Genomic DNA, 18,004 nt, shown 5'->3' with positions numbered 1-18,004 from the left:
GCGCGTCCACGAAGGGCCGTGAGGATCCCCAGGACCTCACGGGGCCGTGGTTCGGGTGCTGGCCCCACCGCGCTGCCCACCCCGGTCCCCGCAGGCCCCGCCATGGAGGCCCGTGTCAACGGAGGAGACGTGAGCAGCTGCTGGGCTGTGGGTGACAACGGCCTGCGGCCAACCCACGCGGACGCTGGCCGTAGCTCGCCACAGTCCGCAGCCTGGCCGAACGCCTGCGGCGCGGCGGCAGCTCGGAGGAGACCCCGGGCGATGCCCGGCCGCGCTGCGCGGCTCCCCCCGCCGCTCGCCCGCTTCCCTCGCGGCGGCACCGCGCGGGTCCTTCTCTCCCCGGAACGTCTCCTCTTGGGCTCGGGCCGCCAGCCGGCCCCGCGGTGGCGGCGCACAGCTCCGCCTCTGATTGGCCGCGGCGCGACCCGCGTGATGCCGACGGCGGCGGCGATTGGCCGGCGGGCGAGGCCGGTTTCCCGGGCGACGGGGCGGGCGGCCGGTGGCGGCCGGGTGCCGCCATGGCGAGCGTGCACGAGAGCCTCTACTTCAACCCGATGATGACGAACGGCGTGGTGCATGCCAACGTCTTCGGCATCAAGGACTGGGTCACCCCCTACAAGATGGCGCTGATGGTGCTCCTGAGCGAGCTGGGCCGCGCCGGCGCGCAGCTCGGCCTGCTGGAGCGGCGGCGGCTCAACCGGCTGCTGCTGCCGCTGCTGCAGGTCAGGGACGGGCCTGGGCCTGGCCCTCAGGGGGAGGGAGGGCGACCCCAAGGGCCTGCTTGCGTTGTGACCTGTCGCGACATGTCCCTCTCCTCCCCAGGGCCCTGACATGCCGCTGTCGCGACTGCGCAAGGCCATCGAGGAGTCCTGCCCGCAGCTGGCCAGCTCCGTGCACATCAGGTGGGCGCCGGGGCCGCGCCTCCCCTCCCCGCCCGCCTTCAGGAAGCCTTAAACCGGGTCCCTGCCATCGGGGGGGAGCTGCTGCGGGCCGGGCACCGGCCCCCGCCGCCGCCCGTGGCGGAGGGAGGCACGAAGCTGTTCCGAGCCAGGGTTCCCTGCCGCTGGAGGCTAAGCAGCTGCTCGCCTTGGGTGGTTCCTTCCTTCCCTCTTGTAGTTCCTGCGTGTTGTGTTGGAAACGTGAAAACACTGCCGCTACAATTAATAATTCTGTGAAACTTGGTAAAGCCGTTACGTGTGCTCTCTATTATCTATATCTACTCTGATATCTATTAAGAAGTGCTCTGAGAGGTGTAAATGTATAGTTAAAATACATTTGGAGCAAAAATGCACTTCTCCAGTTTTCTTAGTTCTCATAAATAAGTTCTGACAGGCACACAAACCAAACATCGAAGCCATCTCTTTTAAAGTTTCTATGATGCAGAAGATCTGTTTTGACATTACCTAACTCGCTTAACAGCAACAGTTTTAACAATCAGTCTATTTTGGGTTCCTAAGTGTTTTGTTAGAAGAATAACGATCTTTTTCTAATTGTTCCCTTTATTAGAAGAACTGTTTAAAAAGGGAAAAAAACCCCTAACTGATTATTATTTGGTTTATTATTAATATTTAGTATGTTTTGATTTGGCTTATGCGTATAAAAACCTTCTTAGCCTAATGAATTAGCTACCACTTGGTTCTGTTTGTGTTTACTCATCTATACCTGAAATAGAAGAATATTTTATTTGATACATATTATTAATACCCTAAAAAATGTGGTTGTCTTTCCCTGTTTAGGTTAAAACTTATGGCAGAAGGAGAACTGAAAGATATGGAACAATTTTTTGATGACCTTTCAGATTCATTTACAGGAACAGAGCCAGAAGTTCATAAAACAAGTGTAGTAGGTAATTCATTGTTATCCATAAGCTACATTTGATGTGATATCTATCATTGATGTAATTCACTCAGGATACAGCTTTGGTTTTCTTTTTGGGGAGGTATAAAGATGGCATAATATGATTTTTCTCTTGCTCAGATGTTTCATATTAACCAATAATTTTGCATATTGTGCAGTTCTTACTGATCTTAATTTTTCTGTGATCAGATAGTCTGTGAGATTTGCCACTAAATTAATACCAGATTTACACCCTGCAAAACTGAGTTTTATCAATTGGTAGGCTGAGACACTTAAGCAAAATTAAATAATGCAATTTAATCTTCTGGTTATTATGATTTCTAGTCTTCTCTCTGAAGCAGCAACCTTACAGACAGTTGTCATAACAGATGTTTTCCTTTGCAGGTCTGTTTCTCCGCCATATGATCTTGGCATACAATAAGCTTTCTTTTAGTCAGGTCTATAAACTTTACACTGCACTTCAACAATACTTCCAAAATGATGAGAAAAAGAATGGAATTGATGAGAGTGATATGGAACTGACAAATACAGAGGAACTGGAGGGGAAAATGGAGAAGGAAGAACTTGATGTACCTTTAAGGTGATACATTAATATTACAGTCTTTCCCACTTCTTAAGAGAATTAGTCTTATTTCAGGTTACCTCTGTACACATCAGAGTAAACTGAAGCTTTGTCCCGCCCAAGATGCTACTCCTGTTAAACATTCCAAACTCCAGAAATGCTCCTCTAGGCCCTGTGCATGTCCTGTCACTAGCGCCTTCAGCTGCGATATTGAGATGTGGCGTACTGTAGTCCTGTGGGTTTTTTAAAGCCTCACGCACGCTGGCGGAGCTGGGTGGCCTCTCCGTTTCCTCGGTGCCACCATGTGGTAACACTTGTAAATGGCAACGGTTCTGCTCCGTGTCTCATAGAAGATGGCGGTACCCCGTTCTCATGCTCCCTTAGGGAATCGCAAGCTGAAGGCCAGATGCTGGCCACAGTTCCCTTCTGTACAGCCCGCTGCTGACTGGCTTCTCTGGTTGTGCTAGTGCGTGACGTGATAAAGCTGTTGGAGAGGTCACTTCTTCCAGCAAGGAAAGATTGCTCACTAAGGAAAAGTTAAGCTTAATGTTTTTGGTTTCTCTTCTCGTCCTTCTCCAAATAAAAGAACTCACGTCTATTTATGTCAAAAATGAGAAACAAATATTGAGACTTTTCACCCGCTAAAGAGGTGCTCCACTGTAAGAATAATCCTAAAAGCATTTTGTGTATCCATATATTTGAAATGTACTTTCTAAACTATCTTTATATAAACTTGTGCTTGCGCATGCTCTGCTACAGCATGAGTCAGGGAACAGCTTTTGGGGTCTGGCTGTGTGCTGTAGTTGCTGTCTTTCAATGGAATAAACTTCTGTCTGCTCTTGCAGAACAGCTGTTTTCTGGAGTGATGTATGTGGCCAAAGTGCCAGTTCATTTCATTGTGACTGTCTTCAGGAGAAAGGAAAAACAGAGCAAAGCCATTTGAATATGTCAACCCCAAATCTCCTATCTGCTGTTTTTCTTTGGGTTTTCACGTGTATTTAGAGTAACATTCATGTTGACCACGGTCTCTGCAGGTTGAAGATTAGAGCTAAACTGTGTGAAATCATTTGGATTGCTAGCTTCGATGTAGTAGATTTTATTCTTTATTAAGTTTTCTCCTTTTAGTTTCCTTTCATGCTGTTGAGCTCTAATATCTCATAAAACTTTATAAAGCAGAGGTGTGGAGTGTCTGATAAAATGTATTTCCTTGTATTCTATTTCATTGCCCTTGTTTCTAACCAGAGTGCTTCTTCTCAGGGAAGAAGAGATATCTTGCAGTGGGCCTCTTTCCCAGAAACAAGCAGAGTATTTTCTTTCTCAGCAGGTATGTTAATTCTGAATAAAGCTGAGTAAATGATCCATAACATTAATTTCACATTCAATTTCATCCACAGTGTCAGACATGATGTTTTCTTAGATCTGTTAAAGATTTGTTGCTATCTTACATGTAGTTGCTCAGTATGACCACGTGGGGCTGAAAGTGTTTTATCTAGACATCTACACCATATGATGATATTTGACTCTGAGAAGGTCACTTCCGTTCTGACTACTTGCCTCAGATTTGATGTCTGCTAAATGTGCCGTTTTGTTGATTATTCCAGCTGGTAAATACAAAATGGAGTAGAAATACACATGGGCACAAATGTCAGTAAATGCGCTGCATGCTTATAATAGCTTGCTAAAAAAATAAAATACGTATAATACGTGATGTTTCATATACATTTTAAAAGGTCAGAGTAACTTCTCAGTCCCATTAGGATCTTTACTGTTAGGGGTTGTTGAATCCAGTAGCTTGATTGCAGCAAGGCTCCTGCAACTCCATGACCCCCAGCGCAGCCAGTGGTGAGGCTGGGCATGCTGTCTGTTATCCTGTTCCCCTCTGGCTGATGAGGGTGAAGGTCCATGAGTGTGAAATACATACACATGTACGCTCTTGGGTGCGCTTGCGTGCTCTCTCTTGATTGTACCAGTAACTGGGCTTATACTCTCAGTTTATCAAGTAACTGGCCCCTGGATTGTCTCATCTCCAGCAGAAAGACACGACACACATACAAATGCATCTCGCAGTTGACCCAAAGGCCCCGCAGTCTCTCCATCAGTTGGCTTGGGACCTCCTGGTTGGCCTGGACTTCCTCCAGTTGTCTTGTTCAGAGAAACATAGCTGGCCCAGTCTTGGGGCTGTTTCAATACTTGGCTCTCAAGCTGCTTATCCTACTTTCTGCCTCGTCCGGCTTGATGTTCACCAGCGGTCACCCACTGACACGCACACTCTCACTTGCTCCAGTTGCGGGCACCACAGACACACGGGCCTCTGCGACCTGTGGTCCCCACTCCCGTTGCTGGCACCGCAGGCACGCCGACCCCTGTGATCTAGCTCCAGTTGCTGGCACTTCAGCCTCCCTACACGCATGCACAATAGGGAACCCCTTATCCAGGAGCACAGTTAGAAACAGGGTTTAATGAGAAGACAAGACAGACTGCAGTGACCTGGCGCAAGGTGTGGATTTTAACTGCAGTGACGTTCTGTTACGCTGTGTTTTTTAGCAGGTGTGGTTTATGTGGGGTATCTGTTACCGGTGTGTATACATTTTTTTTTCCTCCTAATTAGAGTATTAGGGAGGAATCGGGATGTTTAGGAGGGTTCTGAAATTTGAAGTCTTTTTATTATTCAGTACTCAGTAATGCTTATTCTAGTAACTAGATTATTGTATTTTTTTATTAATTGATCTACTTGCCGAAGCAAACCATGAATTTATTTTTATTTAGTTTCCTGAATTTTTTTGTGAGAAGATACATGTAATTCCAGCGAGCGATCCATTGTATTACTCTTCGAAGAGAAACTTAAACAGAATTCTTTAAGTACCTTTAAACAGTCCTTTGAATCCGCTTTTGTTTTACTTGGTCTCTCTGATCTCTGGAAAGTGAATGCTATAATATTGTATAGAGTAAAACTGCCACTGACGTTTCAGTGTCATAGTAGACAGAGCTGTTACAAAATCTTCTTTAATGTTCTCTCCAAGCAGATAACAAACTGACAAGCATGTATCAAAATATATTTGTAACCCTCCAGTTTGAGTTACGTATCTTACTTCTACTTTTCAATTTTTTATCCCAGGCTTCTTTATTGAAGAATGATGAAACAAAGGCTCTTACTCCAGCGTCTTTACAAAAGGAATTGAACAACCTGTTAAAATTTAATCCAGACTTTGCTGAAGCAGTAAGTATCTTTTTCTTCATCCAAAATGGTTGTAAAGGGATTTCTTATCTCTAGGATGGGATTATTTGGGAGTAATTTATTCTATATTGAAATATAAGCAGATGATAAAAATGTGAGCAAGTTGCATGTAAATGTTTAGTAATTCAGACTGAAACCCCTGAAGGTACAGAAACCTTAATTAAGCAAAGTACTTAACCACATGTCTAGCTTTATGCACAGATATAATCCTCTTAATTTTGGTGGGACTATGGGAGTGCATTCTTGTTGAACTAAACCTAAAACTTATTTCTTTTTACATATGTTTTCCTAAGAAATTTCAGGCCTCATACTCCCATAGTTTAAAAATCAGTATTAAGTGCGATATCTGTTGATTTTGCTTACTGATGTTCACTTTACTTCTGGTGCTTAATAGCAATTTATACTGAAAGCAATAGACAACTCACACTGAGAGCTGGTTCCACACCTGTGCTGTATGGAAACCATTTGCCTTGTTCCTCGACAACTTATTCTTGAGCAAGTTCCATGAGTTCCCAGTCAACTGTTTCCTGCCTTATTTTCTAGCTCTTCCTCCCAGCAGCCCTGGGCTGAGGCAGACAGGATTTTCCTTGCTCCCATTTGGAGACATATCCCTGAAAAGGGCTGCCATAACAGGGGCTGGACTTCACAACTCCAGAAGTCCTCTCCAGTGTTCTGTTTGTCGACATGAAGGGTTATCCTGCCCAGGTCTCGGTGCCAAGAAGAAAATACATTCGCTTTCTGTCTGCATGGCATTTGGAAGCAGTGCTCATGCTTCTGATTATCTTCCTGAGTGCAGACACAGTGGGAGTCATGCCTTCATTCCCATTCTCACTTAGCACATAAATACAGGGATTCTACTTATGTAGAGGTCTTGGACTGGGTGGGATAATTCTGACAGCCAGATCTTGGCCTATGGGACACCATTTGGAAGATCCTGTTAGGGAAAACAACCAATTTTACCTAAGATTTACAGAAATTCTGCACAGGTAGTATGAGTATCACTGCAACTTCTGATCAAGCACTTTCCTGGCCATGTGGTATTTCAGGGTTGCACTTGTTAGGCAACCTTTCTCAGTGAGAAGATATGTAGTAATTATAAAAAAAAAAAATAATAGTTCTATATAGTTAAAGCTGATTTTGCTTCAATTTTTAGCATTATTTAAGCTACTTAAATAGTCTCAGAGTGCAAGATGTCTTCAGTTCAACACACAGCCTCCTTCATTATTTTGACCGTTTAATTCTCACTGGAGCAGAAAGCAAAAGCAACGGGGATGAAGGTTACGGTCGGAGTTTGAGATACGCTGCTCTGAATCTAGCTGCACTGCACTGTCGGTTTGGCCATTAGTAAGTTAATATATTGGACCACACAACTAAAATTCATCTTGTTGCATCTCGTAAGTGCTGATAGATAGATCTTTTGTTCATTCTGAAAATCTGTTCAGGAGAAGGGGCTTTCTCTAATGTGATAACATTAACCTGGGTTGGGTTGGAATTTTCTTGGAATCTTGACTTGTTTTGGTTTGTTTTTATTTTGACATTTATTTGGTTTCCATAATAACTGAGCCTTCTACAGTAGGCTAAGAGTTGACATTTATCTGTGTCCAGTTGCAACTGTTTCCTAGGTTTTTAAGTTCTCAATTGCTACATTTCCATGACCTCAGAAAGGTCAGTGGACACGAATGCCTCTTTTCAGCTATATTCTCAAGAAAGTGTGGTTGGTTTTCTGTTAACATTCAAATCAACATAGAGCTGATGAACTGGAAAAAGAATAATTTAAAAAAAAAAAAAGCCATCTGAGCTTTTTTAATTTTAAAATGCCATAGGGGTGGGTGTTACTTTATTGATAAAGCTGGCTTACCCATCTCCATGTATGGTTTGCATTTATTGACTGCTGCCTGGATGCATCATGTAAAAGGACTGGCGATGGGAAGGACATCTGCAAAATTGAGAGCAACGACTCTTTCTACACAGGCAGATACTTAACGTTGCCCCTCTTCAAGCAATAACCTGGCACGTTGGCATGTACAGGCTTTGAAAGCCCGCTTAGGGGTTACAGTTGCATTTTTGTAGTGGCTTGCAGATGCCGTCTTGCTTATTATCCGCAAGACTAGAATATATTGCTGAAGTGCTAGGAGAAAAATAGAGGCTTTCTCAGCAGTCTATTAAATCAGAGTTATCTTCTGAGTGCGATATACATAATTTAGATCAATATTCCTCTGTATCGTAATGCTGTATTTTAAGCACTGTGGGAATACTAATATGCTCTCCCTTTTTGTTTGCGGATAGCCAACAGGCTGAACTTGCACTTCAGGAAGCCATCCGAATCGCACAGGAGTCTAATGACCATGTTTGCTTGCAGCACTGCCTGGTAAGATAACTGTGTTGAAATGGAGGTTAAGTCACCTTTGTCGGTGTTATCTGAGCCTTTGCTCAGTGAACCGTTGCAGAACTATTCTTGCAGTAGTACCTCCTCAAACGCATCAGCAATTTAAATGTGACTGTCCAACGGTGGGGTGACCTTGCTTCTGGTAGATGGGTCACCCAGAGCAACAAACTGTAGGGAGATCATGGGATGGTGGTGTTGCAACTCAGGATTACTTTCTTAAACAGGAGTTGTGATCCCAGAGTACTAAGATCTCAGCACTAAGCTCGAAGTTTAGTCTTACATGTTTTAAAGAGACAAAGTATTTCATCAACTTCCTCCTTACCGTCTGTAAGCTAGTAATCAGCCTTCTCTTGAGCAAACAAAAAGGAGGAGGGAAAGAGTTAGATCTCTCTGTATTTTGTTCTGTAATTAACATTATTGTTATAATGAATTGGCATCAAACTCCTGAGATACTGCTTTCCACAGTTAACTGTATAATGGGGGTTCTGTGCATTACTCTGAACCTCCAGCGTTGACTGCTGTCAAGCCAGTGTCCCAGCCTCTTGTGATATATTTTGCTGTGCAGCATTTAATAGAAGCTTCCTTAGTATCTATTAATTGTGAAGAGTGGTTTGTCTTTCCAGTGAGTTTTTGTGCATTCTGTGCAAAGAGCAAGAAGAGTTAACAGTGCTGCAGCCATTAGCTATTTGCAATGAGATTTTAACTTTTTTTCCTTGCTAGAGCTGGTTGTACATCTTGGAGCAGAAGATATTTGATAGCTGTGTTCTGCTGGAGCACTCTGTAAACAAATCTTTACATTTTGGTTTGCCGGTGAGCCCATTTCATTTATCCTTAACTTTATTCCAGGACAAGCACATGTGGTGAGGGGAGCATGCATGATAGGGTTTTGGGTTTTGTGGTTGCTCTGTTCAAAATATGTAACTGAATTGAAACAAATCTATTTTAACACTCCAAAATCTAGCTGTTTCTATTGTCTTTACTCTTCATATTAACAAACCAGAGTTCAGTTGCTTTAATGCTGGTGCGTTATTGCAAGGCTCACTGTTTTTTCTTCTGACTTGTTTATTTTTCCGGCAGAAAAACACTCTGTGGCTACTAGCCTGGCCCCACGCGCCATTTCAGCCGTAGGCCCATAGCACAATGTGCTGGTGCTCAGGGGAGGTTCTTATGCCTCCACCTCCCCTGAAACTCAGTGCTGACGCCTCTGGCAGGGCTTTAAACACATGTTTACTTGTATGGCTCTGTCCCAGCTGTGAAATTTTGCAAGGCAGCCCTCCCCTTAGATAGTTCTGTGCCCTGAATCTGTTGGCTGTGAATGTTTAGTTCTGTCTTCCCCAAGATCTGCAATCTCTTTGTTAAGAGAATTGTTCTAAAAGGAACTAAACTGCTGATGTTGGGAGATGAGAGCAGACATGGCTGCTTGGTGGGGAAGGGGAGGGAAGGTTCTGTGTTTTCACAGCTGTTTCATCATTGGAGAAATCCAGGTACAAGTCCTGTCATCCTCTTTAAGACTTCTGTGTGGGGGAGTGGAAATTACCTTTCACATCTAACAAAATGGCATTCACATATGTGTGGGTGTGCATAAGTGGGTATTTAAAGAAATGCCTGGAGCAGTGTTCCTTTGTCTGTGCTGAAAAACATCACCTCTTTTTCTCTGGGATTTTTTTCTTAGTTTAGAACTCTTGCTCCGGTGTAATTTGCAAGCGTAGTGTAGTCTATTGTCTTTCAATGCTGTTCATATTTTTTTTTTTCTGCTTCCCAGTACCTTGCTTCCCTGGGAATACAGTCCTTGGTTCAGCAAAGAGCTTTTGCAGGAAAGGCTGCCAACAAACTAATGGATGCCTTAAAAGATTCTGATCTGTTGCACTGGAAACACAGCTTGTCAGAGCTTATTGATATTAGTATAGCACAGAAGACTGCCATTTGGAGATTATATGGCCGCAGGTATTTTGTTTCTTTTGAACTCTTGGGTTAGCTCACTGTACTTGTTAGCACATAATGCATTTTGCGTTATTTATATAGGTGTAACAAGTGACTGTGTCTCTCCAGTGCACAAAAATAAAACAATCAGACTGTGATTCAGTACAGGCTGAGTGCAATTATTTCCATTCTCGTGTTCCTTTAAAACTCATACTGGAGAAGAGATTGAGTTTCCGTTTAGTAGTGGCAAACAGATCACAAGTTGTTCCTGTGCCCCCATTTTCCGGATATCTGTGCTTAGACTGTGCACAGCTTTTGGTATGTAGTACTTGATGTGCCTGCATAGTCCAGAGTTCCTGGATAGCGGTTGTTTTATAGGTTTTCATTCTCCCCCCGGCCCCTGGCTTACTAGAAAATGTAGACTATTGTCATAACAAGACCGTAGACTAAAAATGGTGGTTGTTTGCTGCTTGAAAGCTAAAAGACGTTTCTCTTGCACAAGCACCATGGCACTTCAACAAGCCCAAACATTGCTGAGCATGAACAGTCTGGAGGCTGTGAACGTGGGCGTTCAGCAGAATAACACAGAGTCCTTTGCTGTAGTATTGTGTCACCTGGCTGAGCTACATGCAGAGCAGGTGAGTTTTATGGCTAGTTGCACAAAATGTCGTTTGGGTGAGAGGACGTGTGGGTGTTACTGACAGAGAGTGCGAGACTTAACTCGTGTTTTGTTCTGCCTTTAATGTTTGCATTGGGGGCAAAGAAAATACAGGGTTTGGCAAGTTCTTTCGATGAAGGTCGCGTTGAAATCGAGGGGAGTGGTACTTGCCCCAGTGTACGTTAACCAGAGTGCTGTTTCTGTGTTACAGGGATACTTTGCAGCTGCTTCTGAAATATTGAAACACCTAAAGGAAAGATTCCCTCCCAACAGTCAGCATGCACAGGTAGAATATTTATCATTTAACCTGTAAATTATGTAACTATTATACAATAGGATCTGAATTCCATTGCGTCTGAATTCTTTCCTCTGTATGCCTTGGGCTATACGTTTGCTAATTTCGCTTGGCTCTTGACCTCACGGGAAGCTGTGTGGCATAAACTTTTCTACAAAAGCATGAAAAAGATGCCTCTTGTTTTAAGACTGGTGAGATTTATCTCACCATAGCCTCCTAAGAAAAAGCTGTTTAAACAGAAATGTCGTTGACAGAGGAATATACATCTCCTTCATGAGCACATATAGGAATTAAATGCTCTGCATTGATTCGGAGCTTCAAAGTTCTGTTTAATTAGTGCTACTTATTTTGATATACTACAATCCAGAAATAACTGAGAGAATAGGCCGGTTTTTCTGTGACTCTGGGAAACACATTAACACGTGAGTCTATAAGATAGTATTTACATTGAAGTGTTCAAGATTCCATTAAATATAGTTTGGTCCTTCTCTTTTCACTACAGGACAAGTCTACTGTTTCAAAGCATTAGTATTGATTTAAAAGAGCTTTTTTACTTAAAATGCAGTCAGATAGGTGAGCTTTGGTATTGAAACATTAATCCAGACCTGAGCATTTCCATTGAGGACAGTAATTGAGTAAATCCAGTAATTGGACAGTGGAGTTAGTTGTGTCTAGACATAAATATCCACAGGGGAAAATAAAAAGTAAGTTCTAACTCGGGATTAGAAAATGAGCAAGCACAGCTTCTAAAACTTGTTCCTGGATGTTCTTTGTTTAGCTTTGGATGCTGTTCGATCAGAAAATACAGTTTGAGAGAGCCATGAATGACGGCAGATATCACGTAGCAGATTCTCTTGTAGCAGGAATTACAGCACTTAATAGCATTGAAGGCGTATACAGGTAAGGAATCATGAATCTGCGTACACTTGCAGGTGTGTCCCATGAAGATAATGAGAAATGTAGCAAAATGATTGCTGGCAGTTACATGTTCTTCCCTTTCCAGAACTAATTACGGTCCTGTTGTCTGACCTGTAGTGCTTATTCCATTAGAGCGTGTCCTGCAATAATAATTTCTAGTTGTTTCTCTGGACATTTTAAGAACTGGAATCGCACTGCTGAAGTTGGTGTTATTCTAGGTCTGTAGATCTGTTGTGAGAACACAAAATACTTCTTCAAAATCTGCAGTGGTAACTATACTCAAACCTAAGCACAAAGCAGAATTTTATGTCGGATAGCTAGGGATCTCAGGCCTAGGCTGAGCTTGAGTGTCTTCATCTGTGTCCTGGTTTCCACATCTACAAAATGGAACAATATGATTTTTCTCTCACCTTAATGGGTTCTTGTTTCTAAACGAGAATGACATGTTAGAAATACGTAGGGTTAAAACTTGTTATTTGGTGAGTATGAAAAGCAACTTATTGTTAAAAGCAATTTCTTGTTGATTTTTCAACGAGGCAGAACACCTAAAAACATAGCCAGTGCCAGTAAGCCGGAAGATCAGTGTTCAAGCTGTGGGACCTGATGCTTGTCCTTCTGGAATTGGACTGTGTGTGATTTCCCTGAGCTTTAAATATTCTACTCAGTGTCTGGGTTCAGGGAGTTTGTACACATCCCCTACTGCTGTGTATTTGGGTTTTATTTCCTTCTTCTTGCTCTTTCCCTATTGCTCCATATCCTTGTTAGCTCAAGCCAATTTTAGCTACTTTATCTCATACCTGTTTTTCTTGCAAATAATGACTTGTGCTTTCTAGCTTGCATGCCTTCCCTCTTCTGCTGCCTGTTTGGCCTTTGTTTTTGGCAATCACTGTTTTCTGTCTAGAGCTGTTTTATGAGTTTGATCCTTTCTGCCTGTGAGTTGTCCAGTTGGAATCGGAGATATCTGTTTTTCCCCCTGCCGGTGTGTATAGTATACGTACACTTTGTCAGCATGCCATTCTGCAGTTAAAAGAAACAGAGGTCACAAAACAGAGACCTATTTTACTGTGTTCTGAAGAGCAGAGTTGTATCTAAAATACAAAATTATGATCAGTGATGTTTTCTTTCTACCACGGCAGAAAAGCCATTGTATTGAAAGCCCAAAATCAAATGTCAGAAGCGCACAAACTTTTGCAGAAATTGTTGATCCACTGCCAGAAAATCAAGAACACTGAGATGGTGATTAGGTAAGAATGTTTCATTTTCAGAGTATTAAAGCCACTTTGCAGTGATTAGAATCAGCCATTTCAATTTGTCTGTGTTCAGACTTCACTAGTCTTCAGATTACCTACTATGATTTGGAGATTACAAAATAATTTCATTTATTAATCATGGTATGACGGAATCCTCAAAATATTGTGGAATTGAAACCTAGTCGTCTTTAATATGTAAACTAAAAGGTAGTAAACTTATTTTAAAGCTCCATGAAGACTTAGGGAAGAAGGGAACGCTGCATCCAAATCAATAGGAGACAGAAACGTATGTGTGTAATTGTACCTTTGTGCTAACCTTCAGAGGAGTTACCGTGTTATTTAATCTTTTGTATGTCGGTGGCACCTCCTCTTAAGGGTGTAATTGAAGTTTATTGTATATGCAGTAATGTAATTCATGATAAAATCAATACCATTATGGATGGAATAATTGTTTGATGAAAAATGTCCACTCGTTTCTCAAAAGAAAATGTTTGTAATTCTTTCCCCCTGTTTTGGTTAGTGTACTGCTGTCAATAGCAGAGCTCTACTGGAGATCTTCCTGTCATACCATAGCGCTGCCGGTCCTGCTGCAGGCTCTCGCCCTCTCTCGAGAATATAGCCTACAGTACTTGGCTTCTGAAACTGTGCTGAACTTGGCTTTCTCCCAGGTGCGTCTGATTTGTGTTGTCACAGGGCTGTAGGGCAATGTTTATTCTGGGGATCTGGATACTGGTTTTACTCCTGTGAGATTTAAGAACGCAACCTTGTTGGAATTAAATTATTGATTCTGAAGAAGTATGTTCTAAATGTAAAACCTTTTGAGGAAGTTAATAAAAGTTGAGTTTCATGTGTATCACTAAGATGTGTAGTTACTGCATGTAATTAAGCGGGAAAGCATAAATTGGTCCTGCCTTTGTTTCTTCGGTTATTTCTTTTGCTAGTATTTTGGCTTCCTAGTAGCACAGTTTGGCATGTGTTTGAATTAAAAATAATGCTTGTGTCCTGGTTTCAGCTGGGATAGAGTTAATTTTCTTCCTAGTAGCTGGTATAGTGCTGTGTTTTGGATTTAGTATGAGAATAATGTTGATAATGCACTGATGTTTTCCTTGTTGCTAAGCAGTGCTTACACTGGTCAAGGACTTTTCAGCTTCCCATGCTCTGCCCGGTGCACAAGAAGCTGGGAGGGGGCACAGCCAGGACAGCTGGCCCAGGCTGGCCCCAGGGCTGTTCCATACCGTATGATGTCATGCTCAATATATAAACTGGGGGGAGCTGGCCGGGGGGGCAGCGATCGCTGCTCGGGGACGGGCTGGGCGTTGGTCGGCGGGCGGTGAGCAGTTGCATCACTTGTTTTTCCTGGGTTTTGTTCCTCTTTTTTTTGTTGTTGTTGTTTTCATTATTATTATCATCATCATTATTATAATTTTATTTTACTTCTACTATTAAACTGTTCTTAACTCACGCGTTTTCTTACTTTTGTCCTTCTGATTCTCTCCCCATCCCGCCGTGGCGGGGTGTGTGAGCGAGCGGCTGTGAGGTGCTGGGTTGCCAGCTGGGGTTAAACCACGACAGCTTGTAATGGAGTTCAGTTATGTTGTTTATTCTGAGCTGGCAGAGACGTGGTTGTCAGCACCGACTGCAGTGGAGAAGCCATGCCTAATCATTTCAGATAGTAGCTCATTTCTGCTAATAAGTTTTGATTTAAAAGAAGATTATGTGGAAAAAATTTACATCCTTGTCTGTAGTGCATTGTGTTATTAGAAACAGATGTGGCTTATGTTGGTCTTCTCTGAAGAAGCTGCTCTTACCAGTGGATTCCAGTATTAGACCAACAAGTATTTCTCTTTCAGCTGATCCTTGGCATTCCTGAACAAGCCCTGAATATTCTGCACATGGCCATAGAACCTGTCTTGGCCCACGGAGCTGTCCTGGACAAAGGCTGTGCCATGTTCTTGGTGGCCAAATGTCAGGTGGCTTCTGCAGCTTCCTACACTCCACAGAAGAAGGCTGAAGGTAGTGTGAAGAGTAACGCTCCTCACTGAAACCGCGCTCAGAAGTTGAGAAGCGCAAACCAGTGTGTATATTGGAGTCCTGCTACACGATCACTGTTAAAAAAGTTTCAGTGATACAGCACAGCGTGTTACCTAGTTATCGGATAGCAGAACTAATTCGGAATTACTTATTCCACAGATGCAGTGTTTATAATGGAATCTTGTTTATCTGCATACTTTCACAACCGTATTTTGCAGCAAAGGCTGAAAACCAGAAACTAGCTGAAAGACCATGTTGCTAAGACACAAATTGTTTAGAAAAGCGGAGGAATTTGTAATTGGGCTCCTTAGAATTGAGCTGTATCGCTTGGTGTTGTTATTGTGATACTATCTTAAATATGACTGTCCCCCTTTTTTTCCACAGCTTTGGAATCTGCTATCTTGAATCTAAATGAAGCCAAGGCTTACTTTGCCAAAGTGGACTGCAAAGAGCAGCTCAGAGACGTTCTCTACTTCCAAGCCCGGCTGTTCCACACCCTAGGCAAGACCCAGGAAAGGAACAAATGTGCCATGTTGTTCCGTCAGTTGCACCAGGAGCTGCCGGCACATGGTGTCCCCTTAATCAATGCCTTCAAGTGATGCATTTAAACATGAGATTTGTTTGTTTTCCTGGTTTTTTTTACAAATTTCTTTTTATTATATTCAGTCATCCGTGTTTCAAAATAACTGCCAATAAATCATGGTCTTCTATTGAACAAACTTGCGTTTTGTTTGTAATGACTTAAGGGAAAACATAGGTTTCCACCCATTTCACTTTTATTCTGTACTTGAAATTAAGAATAAGTATTGAATGGGGAAAAACAGACAAGACTCTCTTGACTGCGTTATAAACACACTGAGGGGAGTAGCACAGGCACGATGAAAGAATATCTGTTCTTAGTAGTGACATTTTCAGAATCAATGCTGGCTTTATGAACGCTGGGGTACAAAAAATAGTGGAAAATGTAGGCGCAGCTCCTTTGTGCTCATTTTAAGTGGTATAGAACGGGGAGTCTCATTTAAAACATGTCCTTGCGTTTAACCTGTCTACAATCGCTGTTTACTCTGTAGAAACAGATGGTGCTGGCAGAAGGGAAAAAAACAGGATTCAATTGGAGAGGTCTAATGGTGCAAAGTCCCGGCATTGTTGTTCCATGTGTCCTTGTGCGTGCAAAGAGCGGCCGAGGGAAGTAAAGAGTGCTAAACAAGAGCCCCAGCTCGGCTGAAATGTTTTTATTGTACGTGTTCTCCCATAGGTGCTGCATATAATTTACCTGCTCTGGTTTTACGGGTGAATAAATGAAGACCACACCAAACTCAATATCCGGTATGCTGCCATTGACCTCTAGCAACGAGATCCTCGTTTTGGAAGAAAATTTCATTTCAGATGTAGTGCGGGATTTCAGGGCAGATGGGGTTCCACTTTTGTGAGTGTAAACCTTTTGTGGGTGACCCTTGGGGACGGGGGTGCCTGTCCTTTCACCTTGTGACTGTATAAACCTGAACATCATCAGTGTAAACCCTTGGAGACACCCTGCCAGGAAGCGCTAGATTAAGCTGTGGCATTGTTAGCGACGAGAAAGCAAGACCAGACCTAAACCTGGCTCGGCGGAGCCCTGCCAGGTAAGGCAAAAAGAAGCTCCAAGATGCGGTTGAAAGGAGGGTAGTCCAGTGCTAGTTTACGTGTCTCGTTAATTAGCGTTGCAGCGTGGCGGCTGGCAGATAATCAGTGCCTAACTTTAAAACAACAGCTCTATTTCCGACAGCGCAAAGTAACCCAGGTTCCCACCTGGGCTTCACGGGAGCGCTGGGTTTGGTGGCTCGCTCCCTCAGCTCCGTTATCAGACCTCCATGGATCAGCGGCGAGGAATTCAACCCAGAAAACATTCGGAGCACCGACTGTTTTACAGTAAGTGCGTAAACCTGATTTCTAGAGTGGCTTTCAAGATCCTGGTCAAAATAGCAGCGTTTATCCATAAAGCTCGCATGGAAGCATGGCTTTACAATGTTGAGGCGGTGCCCACAAATGGGTCTCAAAGCAAAATGAGGAAGACGGTTTGGGCCAGCCGAGGTGTTCACGTCTGGCTTCACGAAAAGAAGAGTTGATCAGAAAACCGCAGGTGAGCTCAGCACAAGAATGGCGCTTGGTGGGAATGGGCTCGATAAGAAAACCCAAATAACTAGCACGGACAAAGCAAGGGGATGTTTACAAAGGGCTGGTGCCAGCCGGGGAGTTAAAGGCTGTGCCCTTGCCGCAGCGTTGCCTCCGTCCCGGCGCTGCAGAGCCGCAACCCGAGCGGGAGCTGTGCTCGGTGGCGGCGATGGCCTGGCGGTGGCCGCTGTGACATTTCCGAACACCTGGTCTCTAAAACCCCCTTTAGGTGATGATTTCAGCAGCGTTGGGCAACCGCTTAGCGAAGGCGCGGGGGAGCCGATGCAGGTGACCCAATCTGGACCCAGTCGAGCTCACGCTGGAAACCCTGCGTTCGCCCAAGGGCAGAGGGGAGGAGGCGGCGGCCGAGCGGCGGGGCGGGCAGCGGCGGGAGGCCGCCGCGGTTCGTGGCCCTGCGGGACGCGGGGTGCCCGCGGCGGGGGAGCGGCACCGCCCGGGGCGCCCCGGCTGCATCCCGCGGCTGCGCTGCGAGGTAAGGCGGGGCCGCGCAGCCCCGCGGCCGGAGGGGGAAATAAAATATTAAAAAACCCAAACCAAACCAAAAAAAAAACCACTCCAAGGAACGGCTTATAGGGGTGGGCGGGGAGGATGCGGCTGCCCGGGGGAAAACCTCCCCTTCCCCGGGGCGGAGCGGGGCCTCCCTCCCTCCTTCCCTCCCTCCCTCCCTCCTTCCCTCGCTGCCGCCGCCGGAGCGGAACCGAAAGCGAAGGCGGCGCCGGG

The 18,004-nt window shown here is 44.1% G+C and overlaps 1 protein-coding gene across 3 annotated transcripts; it reads left to right on the top strand.

Annotated features, from left to right (window-relative positions):
- Positions 1–485: 485 nt before the first annotated feature.
- ANAPC5 (anaphase promoting complex subunit 5) lies at positions 486–15,760 on the top strand. Of its 3 annotated transcripts, none has more exons than XM_082325511.1 (17): positions 486–722; positions 823–902; positions 1,737–1,846; positions 2,242–2,437; positions 3,677–3,743; positions 5,535–5,636; positions 6,808–6,998; positions 7,941–8,022; positions 8,761–8,850; positions 9,803–9,984; positions 10,463–10,598; positions 10,830–10,904; positions 11,692–11,813; positions 12,968–13,075; positions 13,602–13,749; positions 14,932–15,094; positions 15,497–15,760. In XM_082325511.1, the coding sequence occupies exons 1-17, from the start codon at positions 519–521 to the stop codon at positions 15,709–15,711; spliced, it is 2,271 nt and encodes a 756-aa protein (XP_082181637.1). In that variant the 5' UTR covers positions 486–518; the 3' UTR covers positions 15,712–15,760. The 3 variants fall into 3 exon arrangements, with proteins under 3 accessions (XP_082181637.1, XP_082181638.1, XP_082181639.1); XM_082325513.1 differs by having other exon boundaries at positions 657–722; positions 823–1,181; XM_082325512.1 differs by lacking the exon at positions 8,761–8,850.
- The last annotated feature ends 2,244 nt before the right edge of the window (positions 15,761–18,004 follow it).

The sequence above is a fragment of the Platalea leucorodia genome (genome assembly GCF_965183815.1).
Source record: "Platalea leucorodia genome assembly, chromosome: 12".
In the NCBI taxonomy this organism is placed as follows: domain Eukaryota; kingdom Metazoa; phylum Chordata; class Aves; order Pelecaniformes; family Threskiornithidae; genus Platalea; species Platalea leucorodia.
Note: the sequence above shows the minus strand (reverse complement) of the source record. Positions and strands in the feature narration are given on the sequence as shown.

Coding starts and splice junctions, on each gene's coding strand:
- ANAPC5 (XM_082325511.1), top strand. CDS start 519: ATGGCGAGCGTGCACGAGAGCCTCTACTTCAACCCGATGATGACGAAC. Junction 8,851..9,802: donor CTTTACATTTTGGTTTGCCG/GTGAGCCCATTT, acceptor TCTGCTTCCCAG/TACCTTGCTTCCCTGGGAAT. Junction 10,599..10,829: donor CTGAGCTACATGCAGAGCAG/GTGAGTTTTATG, acceptor TCTGTGTTACAG/GGATACTTTGCAGCTGCTTC.